The sequence below is a fragment of the Barbus barbus genome, assembly GCF_936440315.1.
Source record: "Barbus barbus genome assembly, chromosome: 34".
In the NCBI taxonomy this organism is placed as follows: domain Eukaryota; kingdom Metazoa; phylum Chordata; class Actinopteri; order Cypriniformes; family Cyprinidae; genus Barbus; species Barbus barbus.
The window spans coordinates 6,466,307-6,485,354 of NC_136762.1; the positions used below are offsets into that span (position 1 = coordinate 6,466,307).

The 19,048-nt window shown below is 37.9% G+C and overlaps 1 protein-coding gene across 1 annotated transcript in view; it reads left to right on the forward strand.

The window, feature by feature from the left end:
- Window positions 1-19,048, forward strand: part of nphs1 (NPHS1 adhesion molecule, nephrin) — a gene marked incomplete at both ends in the record, with an annotated part of 139,367 nt that overhangs the window by 101,416 nt on the left and 18,903 nt on the right. The window contains 9 exon segments of the mRNA XM_079391443.1: window positions 702-823; window positions 6,725-6,866; window positions 8,498-8,622; window positions 8,721-8,772; window positions 8,775-8,852; window positions 9,862-9,991; window positions 10,823-10,995; window positions 14,991-15,131; window positions 15,583-15,720. Coding sequence (XP_079247569.1) covers window positions 702-823; window positions 6,725-6,866; window positions 8,498-8,622; window positions 8,721-8,772; window positions 8,775-8,852; window positions 9,862-9,991; window positions 10,823-10,995; window positions 14,991-15,131; window positions 15,583-15,720 — 1,101 coding nt within the window.

Sequence of the window (19,048 nt, forward strand, 5' to 3'; positions counted from 1 at the left end):
TGCTAATGTAGCAGAACCGATGGCCAGCAACGCTGTCTTACTCAGCACGCCTGGCCCATCAAATTCAACTTTCCACTGCCCATTTTCATCTGCAGCAGATTGTGAGCAAGACGGCACTTTGTCATGGCAGACTCTCATCCGTCCATCGTGCCCGCTTCCAAACTGATTGGGGCAATAACAAAGAGCGGCCCAGCCCCATAATTTATTTTATGGCAAATGTATTATTCAGCAGCCCCACTGTAATTTATTCATGTTCCACATTGCCTTATTACGGTTTAAACATCTGTTATTTTGGTTTATGGACTGGTGCCAGTGTGTGGGTCGCTCTTTATACTTAATGGTTTCATCAAAGGGACAAGCGATGTCTTCCCGCTGCACTGGCGTTAAATGTCCTCGATTTAACAATGTTGTACAGGACTAAAATAGAGTCGTGCTCTTCCTGACGCAGTGATGCTCAAACTTCTACCTCGCTCTTTCTTCTTCTTCCTCCACTTCATCTCTCATGACTGGCTCTAACATTAAAAGAAGCCCGTCTTCACAGAACAAAGGCGAGATCTTTTGTTTTAATAATATGTCCCCCCCCTTCTCGCACATGAACCGTTCCTCTATTAATTTTTTATGCAATTAATTGCATGCGAACACATACGAATGATTCAAACTTCTGTCTATTGATGTCGTAACCCTTCATTCGCTTCATTCAGTTCCCCCACAGGCTCCGGTGATCATGGGATTAGAAAATAAAGAGGTCAAAGCTGGTTCCTTTCTTAGGGTGGTGTGCATGTCATACAGGGGCAACCCACTGGCCACTCTGCATTGGACTAAGGTGAGAGAAACATGAGAAATTCATCCTCATTTGTCCATTTCTTTTTCCTGAATAATTACTTGGTTTCCCCGTTAACGCTGTACACAAAACAGAGCTCCACTCACAAACGCTGCTTTATCAGACATTATATGCAAGATGAAATGAAAATGACATCCAAAATTTTCTGAAAACAGTTGGTTTCCATCAGAAATACAGTGATATAAAAACATCTGCACCGGGTTTCAATTTTGAAACGTCCAGTGCTCAACCAAGCGTTCTCCCCACACGCCAACCATTAAAATTTCGTAGGCGGGGTTTACAATTTGTGATATCACAAATACAGGAAAACAACTTTGTAGTCCAAACGAGCCGTTTGTTGTAGTTCTTGAAAAGGGATTTTTTAAAAACGAAATATCTCCCTGTGTGTGTGTTTGTGCGCACGCATGTATGTTTATACAATGCCATCAAACCATTGTATAAACATACATACGTGCGCACGCATGTATGTTTATACAATGGTTTGATGGCATGAGTGTGCAAATACTCTACCGGTCAAAAGTTTTAGAAAAATACGATTTTCAAAAATTTTTTTAAAGAAGTACATTATTGTAGTTCCTCTATGCCCCGCCTCTCTCAAACGCGTTGTTTTCTACAAAGCCCCTCCTTCCAACGAGTGCAGTCTGCTCTGATTGGCCAACTGACCCAGTGCATCATGATTGGCCGAACACCACAAGCACACGTTGGAAATGTAATGTCCTTTACCATTATCGCGAGCTTCAGCTTTCAAGTTCGTTTTATCAGTTCAAGCCCGAAAGGGGAACAGAGTCACGTGACAGACACAGTGATGATGCTTGTATGTATTTGCAGTACACAAGCCGCGGTTAAGACTATTTCTGACGGGCTGTAAACTCCGCTGTGATGTGACCCTGTTCCCCTCACACACACATACACAAGCACACACACCATGCATTACGCGCAAAACTCCGCATTTGAATGGTCAATAGCAAATACATGAACTAATAACAAAACATACTTACAGTCGCTGATTCAGAAGCACCAGATTGTCATAGCAAGGTCGGAATTGACCCTCTTTTTTTTTTTAAATAGCCTTCGTTGTTCCCCTCACACACACATACTCACACACACACACGACATGTTACACGCAAAACTCCGCATTTGAACAGTCAATAGCAAATACTTTAACTAATAACAAAACATACTTACAGTCGCTGATTCAGAAGCGCCAGATTGGAATTGATCCTCTTTTTTTTTTAGAAATAGCCTTTGTGCATAGCCAGCCTTGTACTCTACTAGGTTCACGAAACTGTCATCCATAAAATGCATTGCACAAATTCGAACATTTGGGTTGTGCTGTCGTTGTAAACAAATCTTAACCAATGATTCCTAATTGCATCTACTTTTGGAAGGCCAAATAAAGTGCTTTTGCTTTCGCATAGAAACACACAGCATCTCCCTGATGTGGCTGCATCAACACTACTGAGGTTACTGAAACCACGCCTTCTTTCTTTGCGTGAACATTTGGGCGGCATTACGCAAATATTTCCACATCGTGATTAGACTTGTGGGGGCGTGTTTGAATGAGCCGTTTTAGGGAGGCGTGGACGAGTCTTAACTTTTATAGAGAATATCTCTTTTGGTTTTAGACTTTAGTCTTTATAACTTTAGGGATCTCATCTATGCACGGACATCTTATAACACTCCAAAGAGAATGAAATCGCATCATATGACCCCTTTAAACTAATTATTAATAATTATTGATTATCGTATGCTGTTGTAATTAGTATTTAGTATATAGCTATGGTACAATTGTGAAGGACAAGACCTCTTATGTGGGAGAAGCCAAAATAATTACTTTTTTGGTAGGGGATATTAGGATATCTAACATATGTGATAGTTCACAAAAAAAAAAAAAAAAAAAAAAACATGGGATTTGTGCCTCTGAAAAGTCACGGGACACCAAAGTGTACTGCATTCATGGAAAGTGCCACTTATATAAATTGGTCCAAATGTTACGTTATGCAGGTAGCTGTTAGATGGGCTGCAATATTCAACCATGCAAGAGCTGTTTACCAAAATGCTTTTGCAGGCCAATTACTATGAATGTAATGCCAAAGTAAGGTCACAGTGGAACGTAGGTTGCTAAAGTAATTTGAAGCTAGGTGGAATCTGGCAGGTGCACCACTGGTTGTTATAAGTCACGGGACTTATAACAACCAGGTTAAATTTTCTCAACCTCAGAAATCATGAAGCATTGGCATCTCAAACAGCTTAATAAATGTGATGCAAAGCTTCAGTGCCACTGAAAATTCTGCTGAGACTGTGTCGGAGGACTAACTCAGGATAACAGCGTGCATATATTCTCAAAGAGACTATGCTGAGAGCACAGAATGAACAAAAGCTGTGCTTTTATAAAGGCCATTAAACATTTCTTAAATACACTCTGAGAGTGGCTCTCGGGTAATGTTAAGTGGACTGCCCTTGTGTAAATTTTTCTCTTAAATAGGACATTAAGAAACTATGATATATGTAATTTTTAATTCACACATTTATTTAGTAGTTTTGGCGTGTGTGTGTGCTTGAGTGAATGACTAAACTCAGCAAGCCTAGGGGAAAGCTGAGAGCTGCAACCAAGAACTTTATTAAACGTCTGTGTTTAGAGACAGAGAGAAGATGTCAAGCTTTAAATCATTTGCAAGTGAAGTCTAGGCCGCCGAATCTGCTTTTCAATTCATGTAGTGTCCCGCAGACAGACTCACAGTGGAGACTCTCAGTTTACTTTGATAAAATGTGTCAGTCCTGACATCTCTAATAATTTTCAGCTAATGCAAATGTTAGCGTCTGCAACACTGTTGACTGGATGACTGATATCAGACACAAATGTATTTTTCTAGAAATAAAGTTTGCTTCTGTCTGTGTGTCTGTCTGTCTGTCTGTCTGTCTGTCTGCCTGCCTGCCTGTCTGTCTGTCTATCTGTATCTATCTATCAATCTATCGTCATGCCATGTCTATCCATCTAACTGTCTGGCTGTCTGTCTATCTATCTAGTATATGTCTGTCTGTCTATCTGTTTCTGTCTGTCTGTCGTCATGTCTATCCATCTGTCTGTCTGTCTGTCTGTCTCTATCTATCTATCTATCTATCTATCTATCTATCTATCTATCTATCTATCTATCTATCTATCTATCTATCTATCTGTCTATCTGTCTGTCTGTCTGTCTGTCTGTCTGTCTGTCTATTGTGGCGGGAGGAGCAAAGGACAGACACAGTGGGCGTGGTGTCAGGCCTCGGAGAGGTTTTTATTAAACAAAAATATTAAAATTAAAGTGTCCAAAATAAACAGGGGATCTGGTGTCCTCGTCATGCTGCGGGGCTTGTGAAGGAGGGCAGTGTTCAGGAGGAAAGGGTCCAGGAAAGGGGCGGAGTCCGGTGGCCGCACGCGCTCCCCTCTCGGGTCCGGGAGCGAGTGGCGGCGGCTTCCTCCAGCATCGACGTCCTACTCCTAAGCCCCCGGAGCTTCTGGGGGACTCGACGGTCCGGCATCCTGGCCCGTCGGCCGTCTAACGGGTGCGGCAGTCCTCCTACTCGACGCGCCCTTCCTGGACCCACGAGGACACCAGCGTGCATGCACGGGGAAGAGATCTATCATCTATCTGAGTTAGTGCTGTGCAAGTAAAACACTAGACATTAACACTAGAGGCAGTGTAATATTTCTCTAAGAAGGAACATAGTTGTGATGATACTACCTTTTCTAATATCTTTGACAGAAAAGGGAGATTCGAGATTGGTCTGTAATTAATTATTTGGGGTCAAGTTGTGTTTTTTTAATTAGAGGCTTAATAACAGCCAGTTTGAAGGTTTTTTGGACATATCCTAATGACAATGATGAGTTATAATATTCAGAAGAGGATCTATTACTTCTGGAAGCACCTTTTTTAGCAGCTATCAGGGTCTAAAATACAGGTTGTTGGTTTAGATGATTTAACAAGTTTATACAATTCTTCATGTCCAATAGAAGAGAATGAGTGGAATTGTTCCTCAGGGGATTTATAGTGAACTATCTGATGTGATACTGTGGCTGACAGCTGCATGGTTACAATTTTATCTCTAATAGTTTCGATCTTGGAAGTAAAGTAGTTCATAAAGTCATTACTATTGTGCTGCTGGGTAATGTCTGCACCTGCTGATGTAATATGTTTTGTTAATTTGGCCACTGTTTTAAATAAATACTTGGGGTTGTGTTTGTTTTCTTCTAAAAGAGACGTAAAGTAAGCAGATCTAGCAGTTTTTATTGATTTTCTGTAGGATAGGGTACTTTCCCGCCATGCAATACAAAATACCTCTAATTTAGTTTTTCTCCAGCTGCGCTCCATTTTCCGGGCTGCTCTCTTTAGGGCCCGAGTGTGCTCATTATACCATGGTGTTGGACTCTTTTCCTTAATCTTCCTTAAGCGTAAAGGAGCAACTGTATCTAAAGTGCTAGAAAAGTGAGAGTCGATAGTTTCTGTTACATCATCAAGTTGTTCTGAGCTATTGGATATGCTGAGGAATTGAGATAAATCAGGAAGATTATTTATAAAGTAGTCTTTTGTGGTAGAAGTGATGGTTCTATCATATTTGTAACAAGGAGTTGGCTTTACAGCTTTAGCTATATGGAATATACACAAAACTATATAATGATCTGAGATATCATCACTCTACTGCAATATGTCAACGCCACTGACATCAATTCCATGTGACAGTATTAAATCTAGAGTATGATTTCAACAATGAGTAGGTCCTGAAACGTGTTGTTTAACACCAATGGAGTTTAGAATGTCTATACATGCTGATCCCAACGAATCTCTTTCATTATCAACATGGATATTAAAATCACCAGCAATTAGGACTTTATCTGCAGCCAGCACTACCTCAGATAGAAAATCAGCAAATTCTTTATAAAGTCTGTATGGTGCCCTGGTGGCCTGTATACAGTAGCCAGTACAAACATCGCTGGGAATTTATCATTAACACTTGTTTCTTTGGATAACGTTATATGAAGCACCATTACTTCGAACGAATTATGCTTGAAACCCGACCTCTGAGAAATACTGAAAATATTGCTATAAATTGTGGCAACACCTCCCCCTTTACCTTTTGGACGCGGTTCATGTTTGTAACTGTAATCTTGGGGGGGTAGACTTGTTTAAAGTAATGTAGTCATCTGGTTTTAGCCAGGTTTCTGTCAAACAAAGCACATCTAGTTCATAGTCAGTGATCATATCATTTACAAAAAGTGCTTTTGTAGAAAGGGATCTAATCTTAAAAAAAGAAAACAATAATAGGCACGATTAGAAACACGAATGGAACCGCGAGTGACAAGGTAACTGGCTAAAGAATGCTAACGCGCTGCACACGCGGTTTTGAAACGTGAAGGATCAAATTAGTTTGATAGATAATAGCAGAAATATGGTGGGAATTAAGTTATATATTATCACTTTAAACAACAGAGAGTGAAAGTCAGATAGAGATTGAACAGAAAAGGGAAGCTACAATCGCAAACCTCTCAGCAGCACGACTGACAGGGAAAGACAATCTATTAATAATAGCAATAATCTATTTATTAAAAACATTTCAAAACCGTGGCTTTGCTAAGTTTGCCTCACTAAAATATGTTCATGCATTTAGTGAGATTATAAGAGCCACAATGCACGCATTGGATGGATTTTCTTTGCATTTAATCATCAAATCACTTGAACTGCAGTCTCTGATTAAACATTTGATGCAAATCACGGTAGTATGATTTAAAGTTTCCACTCTTGTGTGCAAAGAGTGCACTTACATTCCTTATTATAGCCCTTTTCATAGACCATACATTAAGCTCAATAAAAGCAAAAGGTCTCATGTGAAAAATTTGTGTTGCAGGGGGATAATGGTGGGACGATGACAATGTCTAACCTGACGCATAAAGTGTCACGTGAGGACAACGGTCTTTCTCAGACTTGTGAGGCGTTCAACAAAGGCACCCGCTTCTCTAGGGTTCGTTCTGAAGAGCTCATCGTTTACTGTGAGTGACCACTAACATTTTTAGCTAACAGTTAGGTAGAATGTTCCCTGATAAAAACAATGTAAGCAATAAGTAGCTGCTTAACTACTTAGGTCATAGGTTTGATTCACAGAAACTTATTTTTTAAAGAAATTTTCAACACGGGTGCATTAGATTGATGAAAAGTGACAATACAGACATTTAAAATGTCACAAAAGATTTCTATTTCAGATAAATGATGTTCTTTTTAACTTTCTATTCATAACATAACAAAACATACACTGGGGAAAAAAAATATTTGATCCCCTGCTGATTTTGTACGTTTGCCCATCTGACAAAGAAATGATCAGTCTATAATTTTAACGGTAGGTTTATGGTAGGTTTATTTGAAGAGTGAGAGACAGAATAACAACAAAAACATCATAAAACCATAAAGCATAATGTTTCCACCTCCATGTTTGACAGCGGGGATGGGGTTCTTGGCAGCATTCCTCCTCCTCCAAACATGGTGAGTTGAGCTGATGACAAAGAGCTGGATTTTGGTCTCATCTGACCACAACACTTTCACCCAATTCTCCTCTGAATCATTGGTAAACTTCAGACGGGCTTGTACATGTGCTTTCTTGAGCAGGGCGTAGTGTGTTACCAATTGTTTTCTTGGTGACTATGGTCCCAGCTGCCTTGAGATCATTGACAAGATCTTCCCGTGTAGTTCTGGGCTGATTCCTCACCGTTCTCATGGTCATTGAAACTCCACGAGGTGAGATCTTGCATGGAGCCCCAGTCCGAGGGAGATTGACAGTTATTTTGTGCTTCTTCCATTTGCGAATAATCGCACCAACTATTGTCACCTTCTCACCAAGATGCTTAGCGATGGTCTTGTAGCCCATTCCAGCCTTGTGTAGATCTGCAATCTTATCCCTGACATCCTTGGACAGCTCTTTGGTCTTGGCCATGGTGAAGAGTTTGGAATTTGATTGATTGCTTCTTTGGACAGGTTACCTTTTCTACAGGTAACAAGATGAGATTAGGAGCACCCCCTTTAAGAGAGTGCTCCTAATCTCAGCTCCTCACCTGTATAAAAGACACCAGAGAGCCAGAAATCTTCCTGATTAATAGGGGATCAAATACTTAATTGACTCATTAAAATTCTGGATTTTTTTTGTTGTTGTTATTCTGTCTCTCACTGTTCAAACAAACCTACCATTAAAATAATAGACTTATTTCTTTGTCAGTGGGCAAACGTAAAAAATAAGCAGGGGATCAAATAATTTTTTTCCCCCACTGTATATTGCATATTAGAATAATTTCTGAAGAATCATGTGACACTGAAGACTGGAGTAATGATGCTGAAAATTCAGCTTTGCGTCACAGTAATAAATGACAAAAAAAGAAAACAGTTTTTTAAATTGTAATAATATTTCACTTGGTGAGCATAAGAGACTTCTTTCAAAAATATTTAACAAATCTTGCTAGAAAAACTTTTGAACAGTATATGTTGAGAAATTTGTATACCTTTTACCCATTGTAATTGAATCAAAGCTTGTCTAAAATAAATGTAAATGTAATAATGTGTTTGTTTTCAAATGTCTAGTTGGAATATTAGTTCAGTTAATGTCTGTTCCTCTTATCCCATTCATGTTTCTTCTTAGATCCTCCTCAGAAGGTGTGGTTAGATCCTCCTCCACCAAACGTCTTCTTACACTCTGGTACAACTCTTCGTTTGGTCTGTTTCTCCAGTGGTGGGAATCCCACAGGTCAGCTGGTCTGGTTGAAGGTGTGTGGTGGTATGAAAGTTTTTCATGACAATTACAAATGTTTTGTTACAGTAGATCTGCCATTAAATAATCCTCCATGTCTGTGTGTGAACTACAGAACAATAAAGTCATGCAGACCGCATTGAAGCAGGTGTTTTCACAGCGTGGTGTTTTCTTGCCACCTACCACTGCGACTCCTCCAACAAAGCTAATAAAGTTCTGTCTGCCCAAACCAAACTCAGAGTTCAGTGTATGTTTCTAAAACCAACACACACCATACTGTGATGCAAAACCACTAATTGTTGGTGTTCTGCTTTACTCTTCTCAACTTTGCTAGTTGCCAGTGAATACATACCTTGTCACTTATCAAAGACGTTATTCAACAAATGATAGTACAATTCATATATTCATTTTTTTCTGCCTGTCAAACATGATAATAGCATAATAAAGCATCTTAATAAATAAATGGCGCATGTATTGCTGTGCATTTGAATTTAAATTTAAGTTTAAAAGTTTGATGTTAGTAAGTTATATCTATATATACATTTATAAGGATGTATTAAATTTATCATCAAACAGTAAAGACATTCATAATTTTACACAAGATTTATAATATATTCAATAAAATTTTCAAAATTCTTTTGAACTTTGTTCATCAAAGACTCCTGAAAAAATATTGCGATTTCCACAAAACATATCAAGCAGTATAGCCATTTTAAAATTGATAATAATTAGAACTGTTTCCTGGAATAAAACTACATTTTATAATATAAAACATCTATTTTGAATTGTAATAATATTTCACAGTATTACAGTTTTTGAAGGATTTTTTGCTCAAATAAAATAAAATATATGCAGCCTTGGTGAGCATAAAAGGGCTTAGCGTCCCCAAACATTTAAATGGAGCTTTAAATTTATCATAGATTTTGGTGCATATAAAATGTTATGTATTTTTTAATTGTTTATTGCATTATTTGTTCAAAATACTAAAAGTATTCAACAAGTACAACTATTTAATGTGCGCAGCGAATAAAACTGTCAACATTTTGAGTTGAGCATAAAAGTTTCTTAATAAAGAATCTATGAATCTTAATTTCCTCATCAATCATGTATGGGGTGTTAATGGAATTAGAACTGTTTTGTTTGAGAGTTTGGATGAAAGTATCTAGTAAATTACTATTTTCACAATTACTTTTGTGGATGTGCTTTATAATCAGTCACATTCCAATTAGTTGTTCTTGTTATTGTCTCTCGAGCAGTTCCTGCAGTGAGTGTGAAGATCGTGGCCAAGCAGCAGGAGCTGCGCAGGGGTCAGATGCTGGACCTGGACTGCCTGGCTGGAAGCAGCAATCCCACAGCAAATATCAGCTGGAGTTTGGGCTCTGTCATGTACTAAAGCACTCACTTACACATCATTACACACATGCACAAATTCACCCACAGCTAATACTCTATTACTTAGTCCAGCACCCCCAAGGGGATTTTGCCGTCCAGCTGATTTATTCACATCAACACACTGCAGAGCATTGCCCCTTGGTCCACAAAACACAGGCAAATGCTGAGGAGTGTGCAATAGTTGAGGACTTCTGATGTGTATCTGTGCAAAAAGAGCAGAATTTGTGCAGGGGGGCTCAATAAAAGCTCTTTAGAGAAGCAGGAAAGTGTGAAATGTTTGCAAAGGCTGATGGGCAGTTTGGCAGTCCATCCCGAGACCTTTTTTTAATGTCTGTATTAGGTTTCGACTGGCAGCCGGTGATCACTAAGTCATTACCTTGTTAGAGTCTATATCTCTAGCGCTGTCAATATGTGGCCAGTTGAAGGAAAAGACTTTACGGCTATTGTGAGCAGATCAGTTGTAGTTTTTTACCAGCTAACCCAAACGTTATGGCTCAGCTTTTATTCCTAAAGAAATTCAGCTATAAAACTACAGTGTTTGTGAGCGGAGGAGTGGTCCGCTTCGAGTTTTATAGGTTTTCAGTTTTGTTGGATGGTCCCTGCGGGGCCCTAACGCATACGGGCAAACAAAAAGATTTCACAGCAGGTGAACGCTGCTACTGTGAATGCCTTTATCGAATATTCATAGTCTATTTTTGCGATGTTACTCCAAGGGGAGGTTTTTGAAATTCTTCTTCTTTATATAAAACGTCCATGTGAAATACCTTTGTAAATTGTCTTGTGTCTTTTATGAAGCGTGATTTTCTTTCTCTCTCTCTCTCTCAGGCTGAAGGGCGTTGACCTGGCTCCTAAAAAGGCTGAATTTGGCGGGATGTCCCGAACCAGTAAGCTGTCCCTCACTCTTGAGTCCCATCACTGGAAGAAAAGGATCACCTGTCAGGCTTTCAGTAACGTGCTGTCTGAGGGTGTCAACAATTTCTACACTCTCAATGTGCTCTGTGAGTTTTCTGAACATGTTTGAATGTGATTAATTTGATTTAAATGATGATTTGTAGCCAGTTGACAGTCCTGTAAAAACACAATGTCATAATATAGTCAGCAAAATTGTTCATGAATAATTGCACGTCAGTAGATAATCAATTAAATGTTTGCTAGAGCGGAGACAAAGCTTTGAATAGACATTGCAAAAAGTGCATGGCTTTAAAAGTCAATACTATACCTTATTTGCTTTATTTCCATATTGTTGTACATAAGCCAATTTACAACCGGCTTCAGCAGCATCTATACATTTATTTATTTATTTATTTATTTATTATCCCATATTTACCATAACTTAATTAATTAATTAATCAATTCATTCATTCATATTTACATATTTATGTATGTATTTGCCCATAAAGTAGATAAATAATTCATTTGTTTATTGGTTTATTCCTAATGGGAAATTAATTAATTACTGTAATAATAAATTAATAAAAATTAATAAAAATTAAATAAATGAATACTGCAATCATTTATTTATCCCATGTATCCAATATATTAATTATCTCATTGCTAGTATTACTTGATCTTAGTGCTGCGTTTGACACTATAGACCATGATATACTCATAGATCGACTACAAAACCATATTGGTATTCAAGGGCAGGCTTTAAGATGGTTTAAATCATACCTGTCCGATCGCTACCACTTTGTTCATTTAAATGGAGAGTCATCACAATTATCACCAGTAAAGTATGGAGTACCACAAGGATCAGTCCTAGGTCCTCTTCTATTTTCAATATACATGTTGCCTCTTGGTAATATTATTAGAAAATACGGGATTAGTTTTCATTGTTATGCTGATGATACTCAACTATATATCTCAACAAGACCAGATGAAACTTCTAAACTATCTAAGCTAATAGATTGTGTAAAAAATTTAAAAGATTGGATGACCAATAATTTCCTCCTATTAAATTCAGATAAGACAGAGATATTACTTATTGGACCAAAAAACAATACACAGAATCTCTTGGATTACAATTTACAACTTGACGGATGCACTGTCACATCCTCTAAAGTCAAAAATCTGGGTGTTATATTAGACAGCAACTTGTCCTTTAAAAATCATATTTCCCATGTTACAAAAACAGCATTCTTCCATCTTAGAAACATTGCCAAGCTTCGAAACATGCTACCTGTTTCTGATGCAGAAAAGCTAGTTCATGCATTCATGACCTCTAGACTGGACTATTGTAATGCACTGCTAGCTGGTTGTCCTGCATCTTCAATAAACAAGCTACAGATAGTCCAAAATGCAGCGGCTAGAGTTCTTACAAGGTCAAGAAAATATGATCATATTACCCCAATTTTACAGTCTCTGCACTGGCTACCTATTCAGTTCCGTATCATTTACAAAATATTATTACTTGCCTATAAGGCCCTAAATGGTTTAGCTCCTGCGTACCTAACTTGTCTTCTACCACGCTACAATCCAACCCGCTCCTTAAGGTCGCAAAACTCTGGACTTTTGGTAGTACCTAGGATAGCAAAGTCCACTAAAGGAGGTAGAGCTTTTTCACATTTGGCTCCCAAACTCTGGAATAGCCTTCCTGATAACGTTCGGGGTTCAGACACACTCTCTATGTTTAAATCTAGATTAAAGACACATCTCTTTAGCCAAGCATTCACATAATGCATTTTATAATCTTGTACTGTAGTATATCTGATCAAATGTACATTATTATTATTCTTTAGCTTGGGATGGAACAGCAGCTACGCTAATTATGTTTCTATTTGTCTCTGTTTTCTGCCACGGGATTAACATCCCGTGGTAATTAGGAATGACAGAAGCTTCAGTCTGGATCCAACCCCTAAATGATCTGAGATGACCGAACACCTGAGAAAAGATAATGCCAACCCCTCAGAGGATGCCAACGCTCAGACAACATACAGAATTACCAAATGACCACTGGAACTAGTTGAGACCTTACAATCTGACTTTCCTGCAGTTAAATTGAACTGCTGGTTTGTTGGCCAGAGGCCAATGTTTGATATTGATATTGTGATATGTTTGATATTGATATTGTGATATGTTTGATATTGATATTGTGATATGTTTGATATTGTGCAGTTGCTTTGACACAATTTACAATAAATAAAGGTGACTTGACTTGACTTGACTATTCATGCATAAAATAAATAAATTGTTTTATTTTATTTATTGTCCCATTAATCACTTATTCATTTTGTTTGTTGTTGTTGTTTGTTTGATTGTGTGTGTGTTAGTTTTTTGACTAATGCATAATTGATATCCTTAGTTTTAACATGGGTTTGTTTGCTGTAGCTTGAGCTCTGGCAAGCATTCTGATGTATGTTTGAATGAGTCTATTCCTCCTAATGTGTATGGCGAGTGTGTGGTGTGATGTGGGTATTTCTGTGTGTGTATGTGTGTCTTTGTGTCTACAATGATTATGGTTTGACTTTGATGTTGTTTTGTCTGATCCAGCCAGCCACCTCTTCAAAGCCTGATACGCTTTGTGAGCATGACGGAATGTTCACTGTGTATCTGTGTGTGTGTGTTTGTGTTTGCGCACACTCTTTGTCTGTTTCAGAACCTCCACAGTTTGTGATTTAAAGATCTGTCTGTGTAAGAACAGACCATTCATTATCACTTTGCCTGCTTTATTGTCTTATATTAAGATTATATTTCATCTTTCACTTTCTTAGTGTGTGTGTATTTGAGCTTCTGTGTGTGTGTCTGCTTGTAGATGTAAGCAAATCGTTTGTGTTAAAATCTGCATTTGAAACCTCATTCACTCTGAAATGACACAATGTACATTAATGAGACAAAGACACAGAAGCCCCCCAGAGAGATCGACAGTACAATAAATCATACGCCTTATTCACAAAAGACCAGTGCAGCGCCAGACGTTAGAGAGGAAAACGACTTGAAATCTGCTGCTTTCTTAAATCATTTCTCATAACTGCAAAATTAACTTTTTGGCAAGTGTGAACAAAGAAAATTTTACTGTTGTAAATAGTGAATTTCAGAACGTGTGTGTGGATAGATAGATAGATAGATAGATAGATAGATAGATAGATAGATAGATAGATAGATAGATAGATAGATAGATAGATAGATAGATAGATAGATAGATAGATAGATAGATAGATAGATATTTTCAGTATTTCAATATCAAATCATTTTCCTTGACAAACATTCTTATATATTTAAAATATTAAACCCTGATAACAAATTGTACATGCATACATACATACAGTATATACATTACATATACATACATATATATTTATTATAATTAACATTATGCAGATTCTACAAGGTGTATGTAAACTTTTGACTTAAACTGTATATATGGTAACACTTTAGTTTAGGGATCAAATCTGAGCTAGTTACTTATTAGCATGCCTAGAATTAACATGTTGGCTGTTTATTAGTACTTATAATGCGCATATTCTGCATGACCATGTAATCATACCCTATACCTATACGTAACAACTACCTTACTAACTATTAACCAGCAAATTAGTAGTTTATTGAGGCAAAAGTCATAGTTAATGGTTTGTTAATAACAAGAGCTGGACCTTAAAATTAAGTGTGACCATATGTATGTATGCATGTACAATTTGTTATTAGGATTTAATATTTAAAATATATAATAATGTTTGCCAAGGAAAATGATTCAATATTATAATAATGAAAATATTTGAGTTGAATTTATAAATAAATGATCAAATGTATGTGTTTTTTTTTATCTCTAATTCATGGGGTGTTAATGGCTGTGCAGAGTAAGTGTTAGTCTTTAATTAGAGTTGTTAATGTATTATGCATTTATTTGCTAGATATGTTTTTTATGTACAGTATGGTGTGACAAGCAGCTTACTTTGTGTAAATGCTGTGTTCATTGTCAAGTTTAGAAATATGTTTGCTTACATATTAGCACCTTGAATGTGATGTATCTGTGTGTGTGTCACTGTGTGAAATTCAGTTCCTCCGGAGTTTTCGGATGAGCAGCCCGATCAGGTCCAGGTCATTGAGGATGAAACCGCCACGCTTCCTGTCAAAGTCTCGGCCAATCCAGACGAAATCACCTGCGAGTGGATTTTTCAGGGCGAGAAGCTGGTGAAAGGTAGCAGACAGCACTACATGACATTACGGGCCGTGTCACCCTCACAGGCGCTCTAAACACTCAAACAGACGTAAACACACATTGCAATATGCATCCTGAATAAAACATAGATGGATTCTGGCACTGCAACTTGGCAGATGTGATCTCGAGCTAATGTATGCAGCCTAAATGAGCGTCGCTGTCGCTCTGAATGCGACACAGCGCTTCCGGTCTTTATCTTCATGTTGAAAGCTTCCCAGCAGTCTTATGTCGAGGTCCCAGCGGTATTCCTCCAAAGAGGTTTCTCTGGGAGAAGGGTTTTAGCGGATAACCCAGCTGTTTCAGTGTGTGTATATGTGAACAGGATTTGAATAGTTCACATTTTGTTTGGTTTTGTGGATTTGTATTGTCACAGCTCTGTGATTCACCTGTTCTGTGTGGGTTGTGTCATGTCTCTGTATGTTTGTGACAGAAAGAGATCCTCGTTATCACTTCGACGACTGGACCCTGGAAATCGTCAATGTTTCTCGGCAAGACGGGGGCGATTACATCATAGAGTGTTCCAACGCTGAGGGGAAGAACTGCACAAAGCTAAACCTGGATGTACAGTGTGAGGAACTCAAACTATCTCTGACACCTCAGCCTAACTAGGAGAGATTCAACAAGTTTTGAAAGCAAAGTTTCTCCTCCCTGAAAGCAAAATGCTGTAGTAAACAACAAATAGCCATTAGGACATACAGGGGAGATTTAAAAGTCTAAATCTACATTCAAAATGTGTGATTTAATACCTGCAGATAAGGATTTAGAAAAATTTACTATAAAGGAAATATTTTAATTATTGATTTAAATATTTATAAATATAGTAATAACAATTTATATGATTGTTTTATAATGTTACATAATTTTACATAATTAATTTGCATTTAACTGTTTTAATAATAATATTCATTAATAAGTTCATTACTTAAAATATAAAATGGAAAAATAATATAATTAGCCTATTATAATAATATATTTTTAATATGTTAATATATATAATTTTAAAGTATTTATATTATATTTATTATATAATTTATATATATATATATATATATATATATATATATATATATATATATATATATATATATATATACATACACAGTTGAAGTCAAAATTTTACATACACCTTCCAGAATCTGCAAAATGTTAATTATTTTACCAAAATAAGAGGGATCATACAAAATGTTTATTTAGTACTGACCTGAATAAGATATTTCACATAAAAGATGTTTACATATGGTCTTGCTGTTCTTCAGGTCCCACAAATTCTTTGGTTTTCCAGCATTTTTGTGTATTTGAACCCTTTCCAACAATGACTGTATGATTTTGAGATCCATCTTTCCACACTGAGGACAACTGAGGGACTCATTTGCAACTATTACAGAAAGTTCAAACGCTCACTTGTTCAAACACCAAGTATTCTGCATACCCAAAGTACATATATTAATTGTATCTATTACGTGGTTAAGGCATAGATTAAACGATCCTAAATTCTAAATAGTTACACCAAGCATGTGAAACTAAACAATAGTGATCGGGAAAAATTAGGCATCAAGAGATTACAACAATAACATAGATTCCAATAACACAGCAAGCTTAATTTAATTTCATAAAATACAACCTGAATATATATTGTAAATATATTGCATATATTGCTTTAGAGCATATTGCTTTAATGGCAGCAGCGATTATTATTTGTCCTTTTGGGAACACTTATAAAGTTCTGATCTTCTTTGTTCTGCCAATAAGAAGAAAAGGCGCGTTTCTCTGCTGGGGAGAAACGGGAGGTCATGGGAATGTCACTCCGAATGGAGATCTGCTGATTTTCTTAGCTCGGACGTCTGTTGTAAAACCATCATCTTTGTTGATACCATCATTGAATTACTGCGTTAAACGATCAGGAGATATCAGGGAGGGTCTGTGTTGGAGCTTTTCCAGATGCCACATGCTTTGTACTGTTGATTATGCAACTTTTATTTATGGTAAACCGGTCAGGAACAACATTGAAGGTTCTGTTCTAAATCCATTTCAGATGTTCCCTCAAATTTATCCTGGGTTTTAGAGGTCTCCTGAGATAAGGAGATTTAGGGCAGGAAATCGGCCAGCCAGTCAAATGCAGATGCTGGGAGTGGAAGTCTTAACTTCTGCTAAGGAGTGTGCTGTGTGGAAATTATTTTGTGTGTGTGTCCTGGTCTACTAGGCACTACACACTTGAAAGTGAAATGAAGAAAAAGAGAGGGACGCAGAGAGAGAAAAAAAAAAGAGCACTCCCACTTCCTTAATGATTTAATAATAGCACTCCTTCAAATCTAGGCCTGCATGTTCCTGCAAATCCTTCTGCGCTAATGGATCTCCACGTCCTCATACAATAGCATCTGACAGTGCTAGATATTCATTATGCATGGGCCATTTGAATAGCTTTTACCAATGGTACTGTTTTCCATGTAGGACCCCCTCTTTTTGCCCGTTAGGAACAATGCAGAGGAGGATTGTACACGCCAACACGCCAGAGATTACGCTGGTGGTAATGGCCCACTTGGTTGAGGATATGATCCTCCTGGGGGCAGGGATGGAGATGAGGCAGAGGAGTTTGCTGTATGTGCCTGAGGCAACCATTTTAGGACCACTTTTCCAGAAACTTCAATATAACTTACTCCCCTGCATGCGAGGAAGGTCAAAGCAGTCATTTTTTAATCATACATATATATATATATATATATATATATATATATATACACTCACTGGCCACTTTATTAGGTACACCTCGCTAGTACTGGGTTGGACCCCCTTTTGCCTTCAGAACTGCCTTAATTCTTCGTGGCATAGATTCAACAAGGTATTGGAAACATTCCTCAGAGATTTTGGTCCATATTGACATGATAGCATCACTCAGTTGCTGCAGATTTGTCGGCTGCACATCCATGATGCAAATCTCCGTTCCACCACATCCCAAAGGTGATCTGTTGGATTGAGATCTGGTGACTGTGGAGGCCATTTGAGTAAAGTAAACTCATTGTCATGTTCAAGAAACCAGTCTGAGATGATTTAAGCTTTGTGACATGGTGCATTATCCTGCTGGAAGTAGCCATCAGAAGATGGGTACACTGTAGTCATAAAGGGATGGACATGGTCAGCAACAATACTCAGGTAGGCCGTGGCGTTTAAACGATGCTCACTTGGTACTAAGGGGCCCAAAGTGTGCCAAGAAAATATCCCTCACACCATTACACCACCACCAGCAGCCTGAACCGTTGAGACAAGGCAGGATGGATCAATGCTTTCATGTTCTTTACGCCAAATTCTGAAATCAAGACTCATCAGACCAGGCAAAGTTTTTCCAATCTTCTATTGTCCAATTTTGGTGAGCCTGTGTGAATTGTAGCCTCTGTTTCCTGTTCTTAGCTGACAGGAGCGGCACCCGGTGTGGTCTTCTGCTGCTGTAGCCCATCTGCTTCAGGGTTCGACGTGTTGTGCATTCAGGGATGGTATTCTGCATACCTTGGTTGTAACGTGTGGTTATTTGAGTTACTGTTGCCTTTCTATTTATCTCTAACCAGTCTGCTCATTCTCCTCTGACCTCTGACATCAACAAGGCATGTTTGTCCACACAACTGCCGCTCACTGGATATTTTCTCTTTTTCAGACCATTCTCTGTAAACCCTAGAGATGGTTGTGTTCAAAATCCCAGTAGATCAGCAGTTTTTGAAATACTCAGACCAGCCCTTCTGGCACCAACAACCATTCCACGTTCAAAATCACTTAAATCCCCTTTCTTCCCCAATCTGATGCTCGGTTTGAACTTCAGCAAGTCGTCTTCACCACATATAGATGCCTAAATGCATTGAGTTGCTGCCATGTGATTGGCTGAATAGCAATTTGTGTTACCAAGCAATTGA